The 18,931-nt window shown below is 36.5% G+C and overlaps 1 protein-coding gene across 6 annotated transcripts in view; it reads left to right on the top strand.

Annotated features, from left to right (window-relative positions):
* KIF27 (kinesin family member 27) overlaps nucleotides 1-18,931 on the top strand; it is a 66,746-nt gene that overhangs the window by 38,852 nt on the left and 8,963 nt on the right. For all 6 annotated transcript variants that reach the window (XR_015715407.1, XM_087822727.1, XM_016222916.2 and 3 more), the window contains 5 exons: nucleotides 5,561-5,674; nucleotides 8,954-9,130; nucleotides 11,377-11,592; nucleotides 16,310-16,516; nucleotides 17,995-18,193. Coding sequence is in view for 5 of the 6 variants with exons in the window: in XM_087822727.1 (XP_087678853.1) it covers nucleotides 5,561-5,674; nucleotides 8,954-9,130; nucleotides 11,377-11,592; nucleotides 16,310-16,516; nucleotides 17,995-18,193 (913 nt within the window). In the remaining variant the exon portion in view is untranslated. The remainder of the gene's footprint in view (nucleotides 1-5,560; nucleotides 5,675-8,953; nucleotides 9,131-11,376; nucleotides 11,593-16,309; nucleotides 16,517-17,994; nucleotides 18,194-18,931) is intronic.

Here is an 18,931-nt window from a genome sequence, read left to right as displayed (position 1 = left end):
ATGGGTTTTGGTATATTACAATTAATTTTTATAAGCTGTGGTAAAATATAACATGAAATATATAATTTAAACCTTGTTCAATTGTACAGTTCAATGGCGTTGATTACATTCACAATGTTGTGCAACCATCACCATCTATTTCCAAAACTTTTTCATCACCCTAAACAGACACTCTGGAACCATTAATAACTCCATATCCCCTCCTTTCCCCAGCCCCTGGTATCCTCTAATCTACTTATATCTCTGAATTTGCCTATTCTAGATATTTCATAAAAGTGGAATCATACAATATATTTGTCCTGTGTCTGGCTTATTTCACTTAGCATAATATTTTCAAGGTTCATCCACATGGTAGCATATAGCAGAACCTCATTCCTTTTTATGGCTGAGTAATATTCCATTGTATGCATATACTGCATTTTGTTCATTCATTCATTTGTTGATAGACATTGGGTTGTGTTCACCTTTGGCTATTGTGAACAGTGCTGCTATAAACATTGGCATAAAAGTAATTGTTTAAGTTCCTGCTTTCAATTCCTTGGAAATACCTAGGAGTAGAATTGCTGAGTCATATGGTAATTTCATATTTAGATTTTTTGAGGAAGCACTGTTTTCAATAGAAGCAGCATCATTTTACATTCTCACCAGAAATGTATGAGGGTTCCAATTTCTCCACACGTTCACCAACACTTGTTGTTTTCTGGTTTTTGTCTACTTTTTTTGGTTCCTATTCCAACCTGTTTTTATTTATTTTTTAATTTTAATTTTTAAATTGAATTTATTGGGGTGACATTGGTTAATAAAATTAGGGTGAAAGGTGAAGGGATTAAGCAAAAAACCCCTCATAGACACAGACAACAGCATGGCGATTGCAAGAAGGGAAGAGGGACCAGAGAGGAGATAGAACAGGGTAAAGGGGGGATAAATGGTGATGGAAGGAGACTGTGTCTACTTTTTAATTGGATTGTTTGTCTTTTGTTGTTGAGTTATAGGAATTCTTTATATATTCTAGACATTAAACTCTATCAGATACATGACTTCCAATATTTATCCCATTCTGTAAGTTGTCTTTAAACTTTCTTGATAATATTCTTCAATGCATCAAAGTTTTTAATTTTTATGAAGTCCAATTTTTTCTTTTGTAACTTGTGCTTTTGGTGTCATGTCTAAGAACCCATTGCTAAACCTAAGATCATAGAGACCCCTGTGGGATTTTTAAGGAATTTGATGGCTTTAGCTCTTATATTTAATAGATTGTTGATCTATATTTAGTTAATTTTTGTATATGGTGTGAAATAGACGTCTAACTTCATTCTTTTGCATGTGGAAATCCAGTTGTCCTAGCACCATCTGTTGAAGAGACTATTCTTTCCCATTGAATGGACTTGATACCCTGATAAAAATCAATTGGCTATAGATTTATGGATTTATTTCTAAATTCTTAATTCTATTTCATTTGTATATATGTCTGTCCTTATGCCAGTGCTACACTGTTTTGATTACTGTGGCTTTGTAGTAAGTTTTGGAATTGGGTAGTAAGTTATTTTCTTTGTTCTTTCTTTTCAAGATGGTTTTGGCTATTTAAGGCCCCTTGCAATTCTGTATGAATTTAAGGATCAACTTCTCCATTTCTGCAAAAAAGCCATTGGAATTTAGATATGGATTGAATCTGTAGATCTCTTAGTGTAGTATTGACATCATGACAATATAACGTCTTCCTACCCATGAGCATTTATTTAGGTCTAATTTCTTTCAGCAATGTTTTATAATTTCTAATGTAGTAGTCTTTTACTTCCTTGGTTAAATTTATTCCCAGATATTTTGTTCTTTTAGATGTTACTGTTAGTGGAATTTCTTTCTTAATTGCCTTGTTACTCATTCTATGACGGTAGTTACATTTATTGTGTACCCTCAGTTAATACTATGCTAAGCACTTCTGTATTTTCAACTTTTCTTCTAGAATCCTTCTTTAAACATCTTAGATTTTTTTTCTTATCCTAAAATTATACTCCTTCAGTCTTGTACTACTCTCTCTGTCTTCCCTTCATAATCAAACTTTTTGGACAAGTGCACTGCATTTGTTTCTGTTTTCTCTGCTTCCATTCATTCTCTTATATTCTCCAGTCTGGCTTCTGGCTCCCAGCTCTACCACCCATTTCAGAGCTCTGAGAAGTTCACTAGTGCTCTCTCCGTCACTACAGTCCTTGTCTTAACACCTCATTTGTATCTAGCACAGTTCACTACTCCCTCCATCTTGAAATATTTCCCCCTTTGCCTTTGTGAAATTCTTCTCTCCTAGCTTTCTCTTTCTGATTGATTGCTTGTTCTGTGTCTTTAGTGTCTCATTCTACACTCTCATTCCTTTACATACGGGAATTCCTCAAGGCCCGAGCCTGTGCCTTCTTCACTTCTATTCTTTGTGCTGGGTGGCCTCATTTTTTCTATGGCTGCAGTTAAACTCTAACAACTCCCAAATTTAATCCTTAATCCCAGATTTGCTCTTTGAGCCCTTGATTCATATCTAACTATTGGTAGCTTCATTTGGTTATCCTATAAATGAATTTATGATCTTCCTTAAAATCTCCCTACTGTCCCCACTCCCTGCTTCCTTCACGGGGGAGAAAATACAGTTTCCCAATGTGCTTCACATGATATTTCAGTCTGTTAGTTGGATAAGCTAGAAATTTGGCAGTCATCCTGGACCTTGTCCTCTTCCTCATCACCTGTATCCGGTGAACCACTGAGTCCCATAGATTATATCTTCTAAATATCTTGAATCTGTGCCATTCTCACTCCAGCAACCTTGCCTCTCTGTTACAGTCCTTCCTCCAGTGTGAGGGCCAGGCCTGCCTGTCAGTCGGATGGCCTCAGGTCTCAGCTTCTCATCCCTCATGGCCATGGCTTAAACGACCAAGACATAGAACTCTCTAAATCTATGCTTAGGGAAAAGAAAAAACTCTTTTGGTCAGAATGCACAGAATGCTGAAATGCAATTCTGCCTGTAACTTACACTTTTTTATGTTGTTATGTAGGACAGTTTTGTTCTTTAGCCGTATTTCACATTTTAGGGAAATAACCCATTTAAGGGGGAGAATGAGTATCCTAGAAAAAGGAACAGGCTGCCCCAAAGAAATATTGAAGTTTTACTACTTCATGCACAAACAGAAAACCTGCTCACAGTCCTAAAGGTCATCTTGCCCTCTGGAGCTAACTGACACTCCTTTTTGTTCATTTTCCACTTAGCTAAGCCACTTCCAGAGAATACTCTGACTTCTGCATAGGTTCTCCTTCGAGCAGCAGTTTCTAATTGAAGTCCATGGATGAGCTATAAAGAAAAGGCATGGCAACCCCTGGAATTGTGGGCCATAGTGTGATCTTGGGCTTTTTACTTCTTTAAGCACCAATTTCCTCATCTATAAAATGTAGTTAATAGCAGTCCCTGGCAATAGGATTACTGTGAGGAGTAAGTGGGGTAATTAATAGATGTAAAAAGGCACAGTGCCTGGCAGACAGTTATTTTAATATTGTAACAGGGATTACAATATAAAATAAAGGCAATAATGTCTACTGCATCTGGTAGAAGAGTGAATTAGACCCACTGCAGTATTCTTTTAAAGCATATGTGGAAGAACAGGCATAGTTGAGTTAGCTTCAAGTATAAGGTGCCTTTATTTAAGCATCCTGAAGTTACTATAACTGTGACAGGGGCCAAACTATAACTATGAACTAGATCTATGGAAGCACGAAAAATTGATGGGCAGTAAATATAAAAATATAACAGGGTCCAAATTCACTCATAATGCAGAGAACATTTATTTAGTCTGTAGCAGACCAGTATTCTTTATGACACCTGCCTCCCCCCCCCCCAACCTAATTCATGTCATGATAATTGCTGGAAACTAACCAAATGTCCAGTCTGTTTAAACATTTTCTGATAATTTAAATATTTCCTTTAAATAATTCTCAGCTCTCTTGAATAAGAATATTCAGTCTCTTAGCTTCTTCCACCCTGTGCTTCTCTCCCTAAGATGGAATCCGGTGTATGTGGTAGTTGGGTGTGTAGCTTTTTATTGCATCCTATGGAGTTGAGGGGGAAGTGGCTCCCTGAGTTTCAGTTGGTCCTTGGATGTGACTGGCTGGAATTTGCTCTCCCTTGTCCACCTTTCCTTGCTGGCCCCTGATGACGAAACCTGAGGCTGGTATGACTCATAGTCTGCTTTTGCTTTCAGCTTAGAGCATGGAGGTGCTTTGACTTCATCTCCTTTCCTAATGGCATTATAAATCCCTGTTGAGCCTACTAGGTCTTCCACCTAGCTTGCTAACCTTGTGGTCCATCCTCACCTTCATTTTGGGGGTCAATTCTCCATGATAACTGACGCTCATTGGCTTTCAACTCAGAGTCCACGCCACCTGAGGTCAAGAGGTCCAATTAGTCTCTTTCCTGACTGCACTTTGCTCTTTCAGTAAGACTGGGCAATTCCACATGGGTGTGGGGCCTCTGCACTGCAGTCTGCATTCTCTCCCTCTGCCCTTAGGGATACCTTTACTTATCACCCCCTTTCTGAGCCAAAAATTGAGAGGAAAATTGGGACACACAACTTTCTTACTGTCTCTTTTTCCCTTTCCGCTGTCCCCAGGGCTGGAACATGGTAGAATTCCTTTTTACTTCCTTTATATCAGTACTTCTGAAATTACCTGTGGAAAAGGTACAATTTTAATTTTTTTACTAATTTATCACAGCCCAATACTTTTTAAAAACATGAACTAGTAGAAAAATGAAATAAAAAATTAAAATATATAAGTCCATCTTTTAATTATTAGATTCAACAGACATAAAATTATTCTGTCAAGTTGCTATAAAAATTTCTAAACACACTCAATTTCTGTACTTATCATGGACCAGTAAGAGAGAGTATGCAGACTGGCCCACTTTAATTCATGGCCTCCTTCTTGATTCCTGCTAAGCTGTAGTGACAGTGTCATCTTTAAACCTGGGGAGAGCATTATGAGCAATGGGCCTCTCTTGAAGTGACATCTTAAGATGTGGATGGAAACTAAAGGAATTTGGAAAATACTCTTTACAGGACCATGATCTGTCCTGCAAAGCTATTCTCATGCTACAAAAACTGATTTTTGAATGCCAGAAAAGGACTAATACTTTTCTTCTTACATTTCTATTGTCATAAATCCTGATATCCCTATGGCAGATGGGTGCCTTGGGTGGACTAACAGGGTAATGAGTTCAGAAAGGCACAAGAAAAAAGCACGTTTATAATTTTCATACTCATCCATGTTACCCTAATTTGTAACACTGGGAAAGAATGAAAAACAAAAGAAAACCCTTAGTTTTGTTAGTAAAACCCGATTTTTGCTGTGAGATTTTCTTGCTCCCGTGAGGGGGCTGATGTTATATTCTTCTCAAATAACCCCAACCTCATCTACTCATTTTCTTTCTTTTTGCAACTAAGAAAGCAAAAGTTAAGAAAATGATTATTTCATAAATATTTAATGATGGCCACAGTAAAAGCCATAAGGTGTTTTTGATTTCTGTTTTCTGCAGGAACTAAAGGTAAAAACAGAAATGGAAGAAAGTCGGAAACTGAAAGCTGAAGACCTTGATGCGTTTCAGATGGAAAGGAGGAAAGGTTCATTTGGAAATATAGACCAACTCCAGGTTTGTCAATTCTATTTAGTGGTTTTTGGTTTTTCTTCTATTTGATGATTGTCTAAATAGAGGTAAAAAGTGGTGAACTCTGAATAAAATTTTCAAACACTAGATTTTGCCACTTGAGAGTAAAATTTCTAATATTTCTTCTGAAACTTTTCTGTTATTAAAAAAATTATTTTCTCATCCAGAAATGTGCTGTATTCTTATTTCAGTAGAAATGGGTTTGTTTGAATGCTGTAGAATGTAAACATGAAATCCATGTTCACCTGATTGTATTTATTCCCATGTCCAAACTAGTTCATTCCCATGGAAAGATAGATTTCTAAAAATCAGAGTGCTCCATTCATTTTATATGCACCATATATAATATCTTAAAAAGCTATTTTAGTGCCGTATTTAAAAAATGAAATTCATAAACTAATATTAAAGTTCAAAAAAACAATTTTATGTAAATTCAAAATGGCAGTTCTAGAACTCTTACAGAAAAATACTGCATTTAAAATTGTAATTACACTCAAATGTATATACATCACCTTGATTATGAAAAATTTATTCTCTCTTCCTAAAATTTATACTTTAATAGTAAAATTTAGTTCATGAATATACAGCAGGTCCTTGAATAATGCCATTTCATTCAACATTGTTTCATTATAATGTTGATGAGATACCTTAGGAACTTAACTTTTGTTTATATCAATTAGCTTATGGTAAAATTTGTTTCATTATATATGTAGTTTTGCTTAAAATTGCAGAACCTACCAATTTTTTTTTTTTTTTTAAATGTATCTTTATTGATTTCAGAGAGAGGAAAGGAGAGGGAGGGAGAGAGACAGAAACATCAATGATGAGAGAGTCATTGATCAAGCCCACAACCGGGGCATGTGCCCTCACCGGGAATCGAACCCCGATCGCCTGGATCCTAGGTCGACAATCAACTGCTGAGCCACGCCCGGCCGGGCAGAACCTACCAATTTTACTAGTGTATTTTAGAAATTGGTTAAAGAGCATTTCTGGGTGGAAAGGGTATTGGGGGGAGTAAGAGAGGCAGGAATGCACCTCTTTAGTGAGACCAGTTTTTCAAAATGTGAAGGATCTAAATTTTAAACAAATACAGTAATAAAAAGATTCCTGTCCCTTGCACTGACTGTGTTGGGTTAAAAAAAAATAAAACTTTATGTTTTTTAATGTTGTAAAACAAAAACCCATTTTCCAGAATTTGACTCTAAACAAGGACAAAATTATAAGTTAATATGAGTATCCAGAGAGCTTATAATAGGACAGTGATTTGATATGAAATGCCTTTATAAGAAGTATTTAAAATTGGAACTGTATGGTAGGAACTTTTGCTATAAAGAGAGAAAAGGCAAATCAAGAAATTTTCAGAAAACTAAGATACATGAATTACACAAACCATAACCTTTATTATATCAAATGCAAAAAAAATCCATTTATTGTTTCTCTAAATAAACCTGTATTATGTTAGACTCCTACCCATTCTTCAAAGCACAGCTAAAACATTACCCACTCTGTAGGGCTGGCATTGGCATTTCTTCCATTTCCAGACAAAACCAGTTCCTCTCTTCATTTCTGCTTACATGATACCTAGGAGTTAGCATTTGTTTTATTTTATTTCATTTAAAAAATATATCTTTATTGATTTCCGAGAGAGGAAAAGAGGGAGAGGGAGATAGAAACATCAATGATGAGAGAGCCGTCATTGATCGGCTGCCTCCTGCACGCCCTGGACTAGGGATTGAGCCCGCAACCCAGGCATGTGCCCTGACCAGGAATCAAGAACCTCGATCTCCTGGATCATAGGTCAATGTTCAACCGCTGAGCCACGCCCGGCTGGGCAAGTTAGCATTTATTATCAACAATAATACTTTGGTTTCTCTCCTGTTGGAATGGAGCTTACAAAAGCTCTATTGTTCATCTTTCAAACCCCATTCATAGTAAAGAAATGTTTGTAGAATATGTTTAATTGCTAGACTTCAGAGTCTCATATATGGACTTTCTAAGGTATAGCTAGATATAACAAAGATAAAGTATTTCTGTAGTTGCTCTGGGGTATCCTTTCTGTTTCTGAAAGTTGTGGAGCTATTTTAGGCTTCAGTGTGTTTTGGATGTGATAGTGCTATAGGACTGTACTCCCCAGGTGTGGACGGAAGACTGACTGACTGCCAGCTCTGAACCAACTTTGCTATGGCTACTTTAGTTTGTTTTCTCATGAATATTTTGTCTCATTTTCTTAATGTAGATTTCTAGGAACCATTTTATAAATCAGGTTTGAGAAGAATTGCCAAATAGTACTATACTGATTTGTTATCTATTATTTTAGTTGGCATTGCTTCATTACAGTGAACACACAGTGCAAATGCGTGCTTAGTAGAGTTCATCTTGAACAGTCATATTCCCTTCATATTTTTGTTTCTTCTTGCTTCTGGGTATCCTTAATTCAAGAGAGTATTAAGATACTTGTTTGGAAATCTTTCTGACTGTATTTTATTGTATAATTATTTCATGTTGACAGGATACAGTGCAGAGTGGATTTCCATATTCTATCATCAATGTTTTCCACTGTGTGCATTCATTTATTCACTTAATTGATTGAACTAGGCATTCATTCATTCATTCAACATTTTATTCAAGGCCAATCATGGGCCAGGTTTTGGGGAGATAAAGGTGAAACATACAGCCCCACAATCAATCAAGGATCTCAAGTTGGCGAGAGAGACTCTAGAGCAACCAGCAGTGGAAGTGCTGTGATGGAGGTATGTACCTCTACGACAGAGAAAGAGATTACCAGCCTGTTCTCACAACTAACTCTTTTTTTTTTTTAAATTAAATATATCTTTTTTGATTTCAAAGAGAGGAAGGGAGAGGGAGAGAGAGATAGAAACATCAATGATGAGAGGGTCATTGATCGGCTGCCTCCTGCACGCCCCCCACTGGGGATCGAGCCCACAACCCAGGCATGTGCTCCAACCAGGAATCGAACCATGATCTCCTAGATCATAGGCTGATGCCTTTCTTGGTCAGCCTAAAAAATCCCGGACTCAAACATATTTGGGGAGTAAATTTTAATTCCTTACTAAACAACACAGCAAGATGCTAACTGGAACGACGTGCTTCTAGACAGTTTTAGATAGGAACACTATTTTGTTATTTTCACTAGTAATTTTCAAATGTTCATTTAAGTTGTTTCAGCCAATCTGAAATTATATTATCATATAAATTTCGTGGCAGAAGGAAAACAAATAACATTTCTTTGGAATTTTAATGTAGAAATTGGATGAGCAAAAGAAATGGTTAGATGAAGAAGTAGAGAAAGTTCTAAACCAACGCCAAGAATTAGAGGAGCTGGAAGAAGACCTAAAGAAGCGGGAGGCCATAGTTTCTAAGAAGGAAGCCCTGTTACAGGAGAAGAGCCACCTGGAACATAAGAAGTTGAGATCTAGTCAGGTATTCTGTTTAATATGCTGTTTCATTCTGGTTGTTAGTCATATAAAGTAGGAGTTTTTCTCTAAGAAGTAAATCATTGTGAAGTCAGAAATCAGAAAAAAAACTCTGGTTTTCAGCATATTTTGCTTATTACTGCTTATTTAATGACCATCACTAAAATCTATTGCAATTTTGAAGTAAAATGTTCAATGTTCTGCAGTATGGTTTATTTACTACTAACTTTTCTGGTATTTTAAAAATTGTGGTAAAATATACATAACATACAATTTACCATTTTGACCATTTTTAAATGTATAACTCAGTGGCATTAATTACATTTACCATGTTGTACAACCATCATTACTATCTGTTTCTAAAACTTTTTATTACCCCAAACAGAAACTCTGTAACCATTAAGCAATAACTCTCTATTTCCCCTGGAAACCACTATTATTAACTTTAGTGGATATTTTCAAAATAAATTGTGTTATTTGATGCTGTATACTGAACATTGGTAATCTGAAATAGACTTGAAAATGATCTAGCTATCACTACTATCCAAAATTAGAGGTTTGCAGGGTTTCTATAAAAGAAGATTTTATGTAATGAAGATTTATTTTTCAAATTTTAGACTTGGAAACCTTTACAAAAATTTTTGCTGGAGGACTTGGATTTTATGAACCAATCAGAGAAGTAGTTTTATGAAGAAGTTTGGCTCAATTTCAAGTTTTGAAAAAAGAATGATTGTGAAGGGAGTAGAAGGACCATGAGATACATTTTTTTGATGTATCTTTGATCAACATTAGCAACAGCAACAACAAAATCTAAAAATGAAGCTGGCTTGCCCCAGACTTGAAAAGAACTTTCTACCCAAACCTTTGCCTCCAGCAGGCCTTGAGTCCAAGGTCAATCTATTTATTGAATCAAGGAACAGAGAGGATCAGTAACCTGCCTCTTTATTAGGTCTGCCGTTCAGTAAACCTAGATCAGTAAGATCTGAGTTGACAGTGGTGTGCTCTTAATCTCTCCACCTCAATATAGCAGGTAGACAGGGATGGGGACCTGTACTTACTCTGCTCTGTCCTCTGTTCCCCAAATATGTTGCAATAGCTATTAGCTATAGGCTGCTGGACATAGGGGTAGGGGCGCCCCCTCCAACCACTCTGGTTGCAGAGCTATATCCAGATGGCATGTCACACTGGCTGTCAGTGTGAAGTTTTAAAACCTGCCCCTCAAAACATTAAACAAGAGCTAAGGGGATTACCAAATTAAAATATCAAGAGTAAATAGAAGAAAATAAACTGGGACCTTTATGATATGCTCTGTGTCACAAAGGAAGAAGGGGAAAAGAAGGAATAAGAAAAATCTTTTTCTGGAAATAAGTTAACTCCATGATACAGAAAAAAAAACCCGCAGATAGTTTTAACAAGATATAATATTTAGGAGCAAGAACATACCGAGATAAGTAGAGAGTACAAATAAATGAAACCCATAGTAGATCAAAGCAAAATTGATTATTTGAAGGCTGTGTTAATGAAACAGAAGGAAAACTTGAGACACTTATACTACTGGGTGCTTTTCTGAAAAAAAAGCATAAAAAGATTATATCTTTTTTCATTGTTTAAGAAATACTTATAAGAGCCCTGGCTGGGTAGCTCAGTTGGTTAGAGCATCATCCCAATAATGCCATGATTGCAGGTTTGATCTCTGGTCAGGGCACATACAAGAACCAAACAATGAATGCATAAATAAGTGGAACAAATGTTTCTGTTTCTCTCTCTCTCTTCCCCCTCTCTCTCCCTCTTTCCTCTCCCCTCAAAAATTATTCTGATCAGAATGAAATGAATAGAAACAATTATGTGTTTAAACAACAACAAACCAAATCTCAAACTCTTGGAAATTTTAATGTAATTAATTCCTCTGTGTAACTAGGCCAAAGAAGAAAAGTTCAATTTAGAAAATAATAAAAAAGAAAAATACTGCCTCTTAAAACCTATGCTATGTGGTCTGGTGTGCCCAAGCAATACTTGGTAGTAAATTCATTGTTTGAATTTTCATTTTCTTAAAAAAGGCATTCAACTTAAGATTTTAGAAAATGAAGTTCCCCTACTGCTCCCCCCCCCCAAAAAAAAAATCCATCGGAGAAAGCAATAATGTAGAAGCTAAAAAAATATTCCTTTAGTCATTTTCTCTATGTTTTTCCTAATTATACGCACTCTGGATTTCTAGTAACTTTTTTGGGTGTCTTGTTGATTGTATCTTTCTAGGCCTTAAGCACAGATAGTTTGAAAATATCAACTCGCCTGAACTTGTTGGACCAAGAGTTGTCCGAAAAGAATGTGCAGCTTCAGAACAGCACAGCTGAGGAGAAAATTAAGATTTCAGAGCAAGTTCAAGCCCTCCAGAAAGAAAAAGACCAGCTACAGAGACGAAGAAACAGTGTGGACGAGAAACTTAAAAATGGTAGCGTGTTATCACCTGAAGTAAGTCAGTATTCTTTGAAACTGGAAGTGCTGTATGATGGACCACTTGGATGATTTCCTCCCTCTGTCACTTAAACATAAAAATGACACATCTGGTGAACTTTGTTTCCTTGAGACTTTGTCAGATGTAATGAGTTTACCTAGCACCACAAACCATGCTTGACTAACGACTGCCATGCCCTTAGGTCCATGAACGTGGCCCCTTCCTGGATTGCCGGGGGTTTGGGAAACTAACACTTTCCTTTGAGTCTGGCCTTTCTCTGCGGGGTTTCTCATGTGAACTCACAAAACAGACAATGATTTGAAGGGCCTCTTTCTCTCATTTCTTCTAAAAGGCACACCTTCCTCTTCTCTGCATCTTTCTTGAATGATAGTAGGTAATACATTACATACAATGGATGCCTAGGACATTAAGGGTTAATTCTTTTTGCTACCTTGGTTGAGAAAGGCCCAGTGTTCAGGAGCATGTCCCTTCCAGGTAGATTCATAAAATTTAAATCCCAATAAAAATACTGTTTAGAGTTTTCGTTTAAGGGATCATATAGCTCCTCTCACCTTTATTTTTTTAACTATGTAAAAGATATTTTATTTATTGGCTATCAAATTGCCCCAGACTTTGTCTTTTTTCAGAATTTTACCTCAGTTGGCAATGGTACCTGTACCTTACTTGATCAGACAGAGATGAATTTTTGAGCCAGAATTTTCTCTGAGAATATTTATTGTTGATGTCCTGTCATTACCAAAGCAAGAGAAAATTGCTAAGAGAAAGTGAGTAGCTGGGAAACATGCACCTTGCTGAATCTTGTAGTGTTTCAGATTGGAGCAAGTATGAGAGGAAGTTAAGGGGGTGGTTAAGAAGGAACAGGAGAAAGGATTTCATGATACTAGGTTATTGCTCATTGCGTTGACGAAAGGTTTTGAAGACTAAGTCAATTGGGAGCTGTGTGGCATTATAAGCCTCTACTGCCATTTTATAACTCAACTTAGGTAGCCATGCAGAGGATCAGAGATTCAGGCTGTCTTCTCAAGACTGTTTAAATTGGAGCCCAAGCTTGTAAATGTGAAGGTATGAAAGCCTAAGATACAGCAAAATACGTATTTAGTGACTTCTTGCCTGCCCAAGACTGTTATTGGGCCTGGTGGAAGAAACAAAAAAAAGCAAAAAGCATTATACTTCTCTTGAGAAATTCATACTCTGTCTGGAGAAAAGAGAAGGGTAAGAAAACTCTAAACCCTGAAGAACATAAAAAAGCAAGTTACAGACAATATAACAAAGCCATACTTATTACATTATTTATACAAAACAATGCAGAGACCATTTGGAGGAAGATTTTAAGGCAGCCTTGGTGGATTGGAATCTTGAGCTGGATTATGAAAAACATAATACACTATATGGGCCAATACAGAAAAGGCCATTGTAAATAGAACACTGTTAAATATGGCATGGACATGGGAATGAGCAAATTATGTTTGTAGTAGGTTAAAAGGGTCCATTATTGTCATCAAGAAACATTTAGTTTCTTTTTCATGTGGAATTCTGTAAGTAAAGATGTAGGGTTTTGTGATGAAAATAGAGGAGTGTGCATGCTACCTATTTAGCAGCCACTCCAGGTTGGTGTAAGGGAGTGATGAGCCTCCTGCAGTTGGTGGGGTTCCATTTAGTTGTTAGAGCTTCTCTGCACTCTTCTTGCACATGGTTAGTTCTTCTTAGTGTGGCTCTGGAGTGGGCTCTGCTCTCTCACTGTTTTCAATCTGAGATTAATATTACCAAATCTGCCAGTAGCAGATGGTGGAGAACATGAGATGCCGATGTGACACAAGACAATAAATCTAGGTGGAATGGTTTGCTCTTCTGATGTCTTTAAATTTGCTTGGAATTATTTTTTCTTTCCACATTAAATCAAAAGTTTTCTAATTGTATTACTTATGGAAAAGTGATAGGTTTTAGATCACTATACAATTTAAATAAACAAATCACCTCCTTTGGTAAAATCCAGAAACTAGATTTTAAAAAAATAAACTGTTTTTCTAATAACGCAGAGCAGTTGCCTAGTAATTGAGGTATAGAAGAAAATATATCTATGTTTATTTCATATTTTGTTTTATTTTATTTTCATAATCCCTTTATTTCATATTTTAAACTTCCAATTTCATGTTTTAGGATTGGAAGATACATATAACTTGTTGAAAAATAATTCACTTTTGAGTGCTTACTCAAAAGTTTTTGTTAGTTTTTTTTTCTTTTTTTACTGCCTGGGATGTGTGATCTAAAAGGTTTGGAGACCACTGCTTTAGATCCTTGTTACTCTCAGATTGCTGATCTCTGGACCAGCAGCATCAGGGTCACCAGGGAGCCTGTTAGAAATGCAGAGCCTCAGGCCCCACCCAGACCTGCTGAATTAGAAGACTGCATTTTAACAAGCTCTTTGGTACGCAATCAAGTTTTTCAAAGTGCTCTATGATAGATAGTCAATTCTTGGTAATCTATGGTTTGAGTTGTGGCAAATTTTCATCCTAGGACAGTTTCCCATTGCCACTCATCTTGCCAACCTATACCTATTGCTGGGTTAGGGGGAACCACAAATATTTACATGCTGACGCCTCACTGGAGCAGGCTAGTCTCAGGGTTCTACATTTTACTCTCTTGGTGCTTCCTTAACTTAGATCCAAAACTGTAGGAACTAAATTTGTACCAAATTGTTCCCAGCCATATATAAAGCAAACTCTTTCCACATTTGTTTTTGGTAAAAATATAATCACGCTATGCATTCATAAGTCAAATATGTTCTTTGGATAATTTACTTTTATTTTCTGCTTCCTCATTCATTCACCTGAGTACCTTTCAGAATTTATTTTTCTTTAAAAGGTAAATACTATTTTCTTTCTTATAGAGTGATTTTCAGATCATGACTCTTGATGGTTAGTGATTGCACAGAGAAACAAAATGGCTGTGGGACATATCTTTCAGGATATTTTATAAAATAGCTTTTAAAAATAAGTATTATTTGAACTTCCACTGGATGGGTTATTACTTACCATTTCCCTGAATTTCAGAAAAGGAGTTCTGGAAGTCACTCTGTTCTTTTGGTAGATTAGAAATACAGACATCATTTTCCTTGAAATGCAGGGGAGAGGAGTGGAAGGAAATGCTTGGGTCATATAACCAAGACGTAATGAAAATATTTTTTTCTCTTCCTCCTTCATCAACTCATTCCGTAGACACCGAGTTTAAACTGTGTGCTAGGTACTGTGCTAGGCAATCAGGACATGAGGGCAGACAAGACGCTCTGCCCTCAAGGAACTTAGAGTGGATGGAGGTGACCCCCACCACATACGCAGGTATACAGATATATATATCCAGGTCTCAGCCGGTCTGGAATAATTTCTTACCAGAGATTGGATCCCTCTCCCCAAATAACATGTTACTTGGATTGTTCAGAGAACCACTAGATTTTCTGACAGGTATTCATCATATTTTTTTCCTACAAAGGAAATTTCCTCTGGCATATGAAAAAAATGTTATGCTGCCACCGTTTTTAATGCCTATATTTTTCCTCCACTAATGTCTCATAAAAATCTGATGAAATGTTTCATGTCCTTAAATTCTCACTTTTTTAATGCTATACTGTGTTTTCCCCTAGAGACTAGACTCTGATGAATGGTTCTTAATTTCTTCTGAATCTATTTCTTCTTTCCTTCCCAGCAATATATTGTTTTAATAGATCCTGGAAGAAACATCAAGGGGTCTCCAGATCTCACTGACACAATATACACTTTAGGAGCTAGGGAGGGAGATATATGACAAAATTGCTAATCCTGTGGGCTGAGGCTTTGAGTGTACTCCTTGGTGGTCAGCATTTGCTGTATGACCTCAGGATGTTTCATAACTCACCTGAGCTTCTGCCTCTTCCATTTTACTGCACAGGTTTATTGCAGGAATTCATTGATTATAATGTTATATATGTGTATACAAACGTAATTGCACTGTAGCATAGCAAGCACTCAATAAACTTTTTTTTCTTAAAGTGTTGTAGAAGAAAGCTAATGTCCATTAGACTCAAATACAGCAGGTACTTGAGTAACGTCATTTCGTTCGAAGTCATTTCATTACGTTGATGAGGGAAAAAAATCGATTGCAGGCTGGGGCCACTATCTGTTGGAATTTGCACATTGTCCCCCCGTCTGCGAGGGTTCCCTCCCACGTCCCACAGCTGTGTACATCAGGTGAATACATGTGTCTAAGTTGTCCCAGTCTGCGTGAGTGTGCCCTGCAGTGGAAGGATGTCCTGTCTAGAGTGGGTTCAGACCTTGCACCCTGAGCAGCAGGTACAGGCTCTGGACAGGACATAACACTGAACTGGAATCAGTGGGTTAGAAAATCATCTTATTTGCTTTTATTAATCTTTCTTAAATTTATGTATAACACATTTATTTCAATGTTTAACATTAGCAGTGTTTTGGGTTTTTATTTAGAGACTTGGTGATGTTTTTGTGGCCAGATACATGCCGTAGGAACTTCACTCTTGTTTATATCAGTTAGCATATGGTAAAATTAGTTTTGTTATGTATGTTGTTTTGCTTAAAGTCACAGTTTCCAAGAACCTATTGACAACATTAAGTGAGGACTTAATGTAGCATAGTAAGATTTTAGTATATAACAAGGTCCAAGTTATACTGTTTCACTTAAAATGAGTGATTTCTGTTGTATTATGTCTAGGAAGAACATGTTCTTTTCCAACTTGAAGAAGGGATTGAAGCTTTGGAAGCTGCAATTGAATACAAGAATGAACGTATCCAAAGTCGCCAGAACTCACTCAGAGCTTCATTTCAAAACCTCTATCAAAGTGAAGCAAATGTCTTGGAAAAACTAATTGGCCTGAATCCTACTGAGATTAGAGCTATCCTCTTCAGATATTTCAATAAGGTTAGTTTTTGAGGGATAGAGGATTTTCTTCTAAAGAGGGGTCAAGATGCTTACGTCGCTCATTTATTTAGAATTTTTAAGGAAATTGAAAGTCTTAAAGATTTGATGGTGTAACTCCAGATTTCTCTTTATAGTACTGCATGTTATCATCTGAAAGCTTTGTGATTTTCCAAGTATATAGGCCAAACTCTGTGTGGTTCTTAAAGTTGAAGGGCCTTTTGAAAGAGGAGCTTTTTGAAATAATTTTTTAAATAAAAGAATTTAAGCTATATTCCTCAGTCACTGCTTCTCGATGTTTCCTAGATTGGGATGTTGCTAATCAGCACTCAGGAAAAATCAAGGGCCTCCAAGTTTGGGCTCCCTTTCCTTCATTGCTGTCGGATACATTTACGTTTTCATCATAACCTGTGAATTGATAGGGAGATGAAGTGCATCACTGGCAAAGACAGTAATAGATTTTAGCATTTACCTGAATATGCTTAATATTAATTAAAATATTTTATATGTATTTGACAATTTACTGATCCAGAAATGTTACATACTATGGAGAACTATATCCATCTTTTTTTCTCTAATGTATTCTTTTGAAAGATATGTATTATGAGATGTTAAACAAGTAGATCACTTTTTTCTCTGAAAAGTATATGCAATTTAAGGGAATATCAGACAATGAATAAAACACTGAAGTTTAAAAATAAAGCTCTAATTCTGTTAGACAAGCGAAAATGTTGTGCACAGCCCTCTTCTTGGACAATTAGTGTCAGTAGTAAGCTACTGTTATTGATGAGAGTGCATCCATTGCCGGGTGTACAGAGGGCAAAAAAATGGAGTTCTGTCCGAGGTTTTGACACAGGTAACCCTTTTCTGGTGCTCTTAGATCAAGTGTTTTTAACCCACAGCATTCAGGCCAAGGTCAGTGGGTTTTCTGATCCTGAGAACCACTGGTAGAAATGAGTATTTTCCTTAAAAGATCATTATGTTATTAACAAGCTCTGTGACACAGACATTTTTACTTTATATAAATACAGAGAAGACGCCGATGGACTAAATGCACAATCTAAAACCAAACTCTCAGAGAGAGAGAGTTTAAAAAAATTTTGTCATTTATAACATCTATTTTGGACTTCACACGGGATTATCTGGCTATTATAAGAGTCTTTAGCTTCTTAATATCTTCTAAGACTAGAGAAATAGAATTATAGGATTATAAATGTAAACTATAGGATTATAAATGTCTAAGAAATGTTGGAGGGGTAATTAATAGAGCAACATTATACTTAAATAAAATTACTACCAATTCAGAATTCCAACAAATTCAAAAGGCTGTTAGGTTATTTGTGGGTATGTTACAAAGCATTTGCCCAATTATACCACAGTGATTAAGGAAGTTCATCTTACATAGCCTAACAGAAGTAGATTAATCTATTGTATCAGGCAATGTAAGACAGACTTAAAAGGTCAAAAAATGTATTTGCTAGGTGGTTAATTTGCGAGAAGCTGAGAGAAGACTACAATTACAGAATAAAGAAATTAAAATGAAGATTCTGGAACAGGATAATATGGTTCGTGAGTTGGAATCTGCTTTGGAACATCTGAAATTGCAGTGTGACCGGAGACTGACCCTCCAGCAAAAGGAACATGAGCAAAAAATGCAGTTGCTGTTACATCATTTCCAAGGTACCTGCCATGTTGTTAGTTCTCTATAGGTGATGTGTAGGAGGGGGATTTGGGAAGGAAGATAGGACAGCATTTGATCACTTAAAAGTCCAACATGTATGTTTTTCTGCTTTCCATGTTTTGGCTAGCACATGTTGGGATAGCTGCCTTTGATGCAGGGCTATTAATGCTTGAAATGCTACCCCTTGTGCTTGTCCCTAGCACCTCACAAAAGAATTGCTGCAATCCCGTTAGTTTGTTGTTGGTGTAGTTTTTACGTAGAGATGTGGGATGACTTCTGGCTTTGTGGTGTAGTTTTGAAAACTTTCTATCTCCTAAGGATATAGTAATTGATATTTAAGTTACTTTTCTTTCAGAAAATTAAAGTGATAGGCTCTGTCAGATTTCTAGTTATACAGGGTGTCCCAAAAAAGGGTCCCCCAAAAATGTATAAACACTGTAACAGCTGATAGCTCAATTTTGAAAATGAAATGTATTTTAATAAACACCGCCTTTATAATTATTCACAGTGTGTGTATACATTTTTGAGGGGCCACCCTATATTTCTTGTTGTAATTTTCAGCTGATTATAACTTTCATGCATTAAGATTATATCTTAGATAAAAATTAGTCTGCCATTGATGGGCACATGATGTTATCAGTGCACAATAGTTTATCCATCAACTCTGGTATGGAAAGAACTGTCGTAGTAGTCAGTCCTCACATTACCTGGGCATATGAATGGTACACAAACAGTTG

Source organism: Miniopterus natalensis, chromosome 12 (genome assembly GCF_054644295.1).
Source record: "Miniopterus natalensis isolate mMinNat1 chromosome 12, mMinNat1.hap1, whole genome shotgun sequence".
Taxonomy (NCBI): domain Eukaryota; kingdom Metazoa; phylum Chordata; class Mammalia; order Chiroptera; family Miniopteridae; genus Miniopterus; species Miniopterus natalensis.
This window is presented reverse-complemented; position numbering and strand designations above follow the sequence as displayed.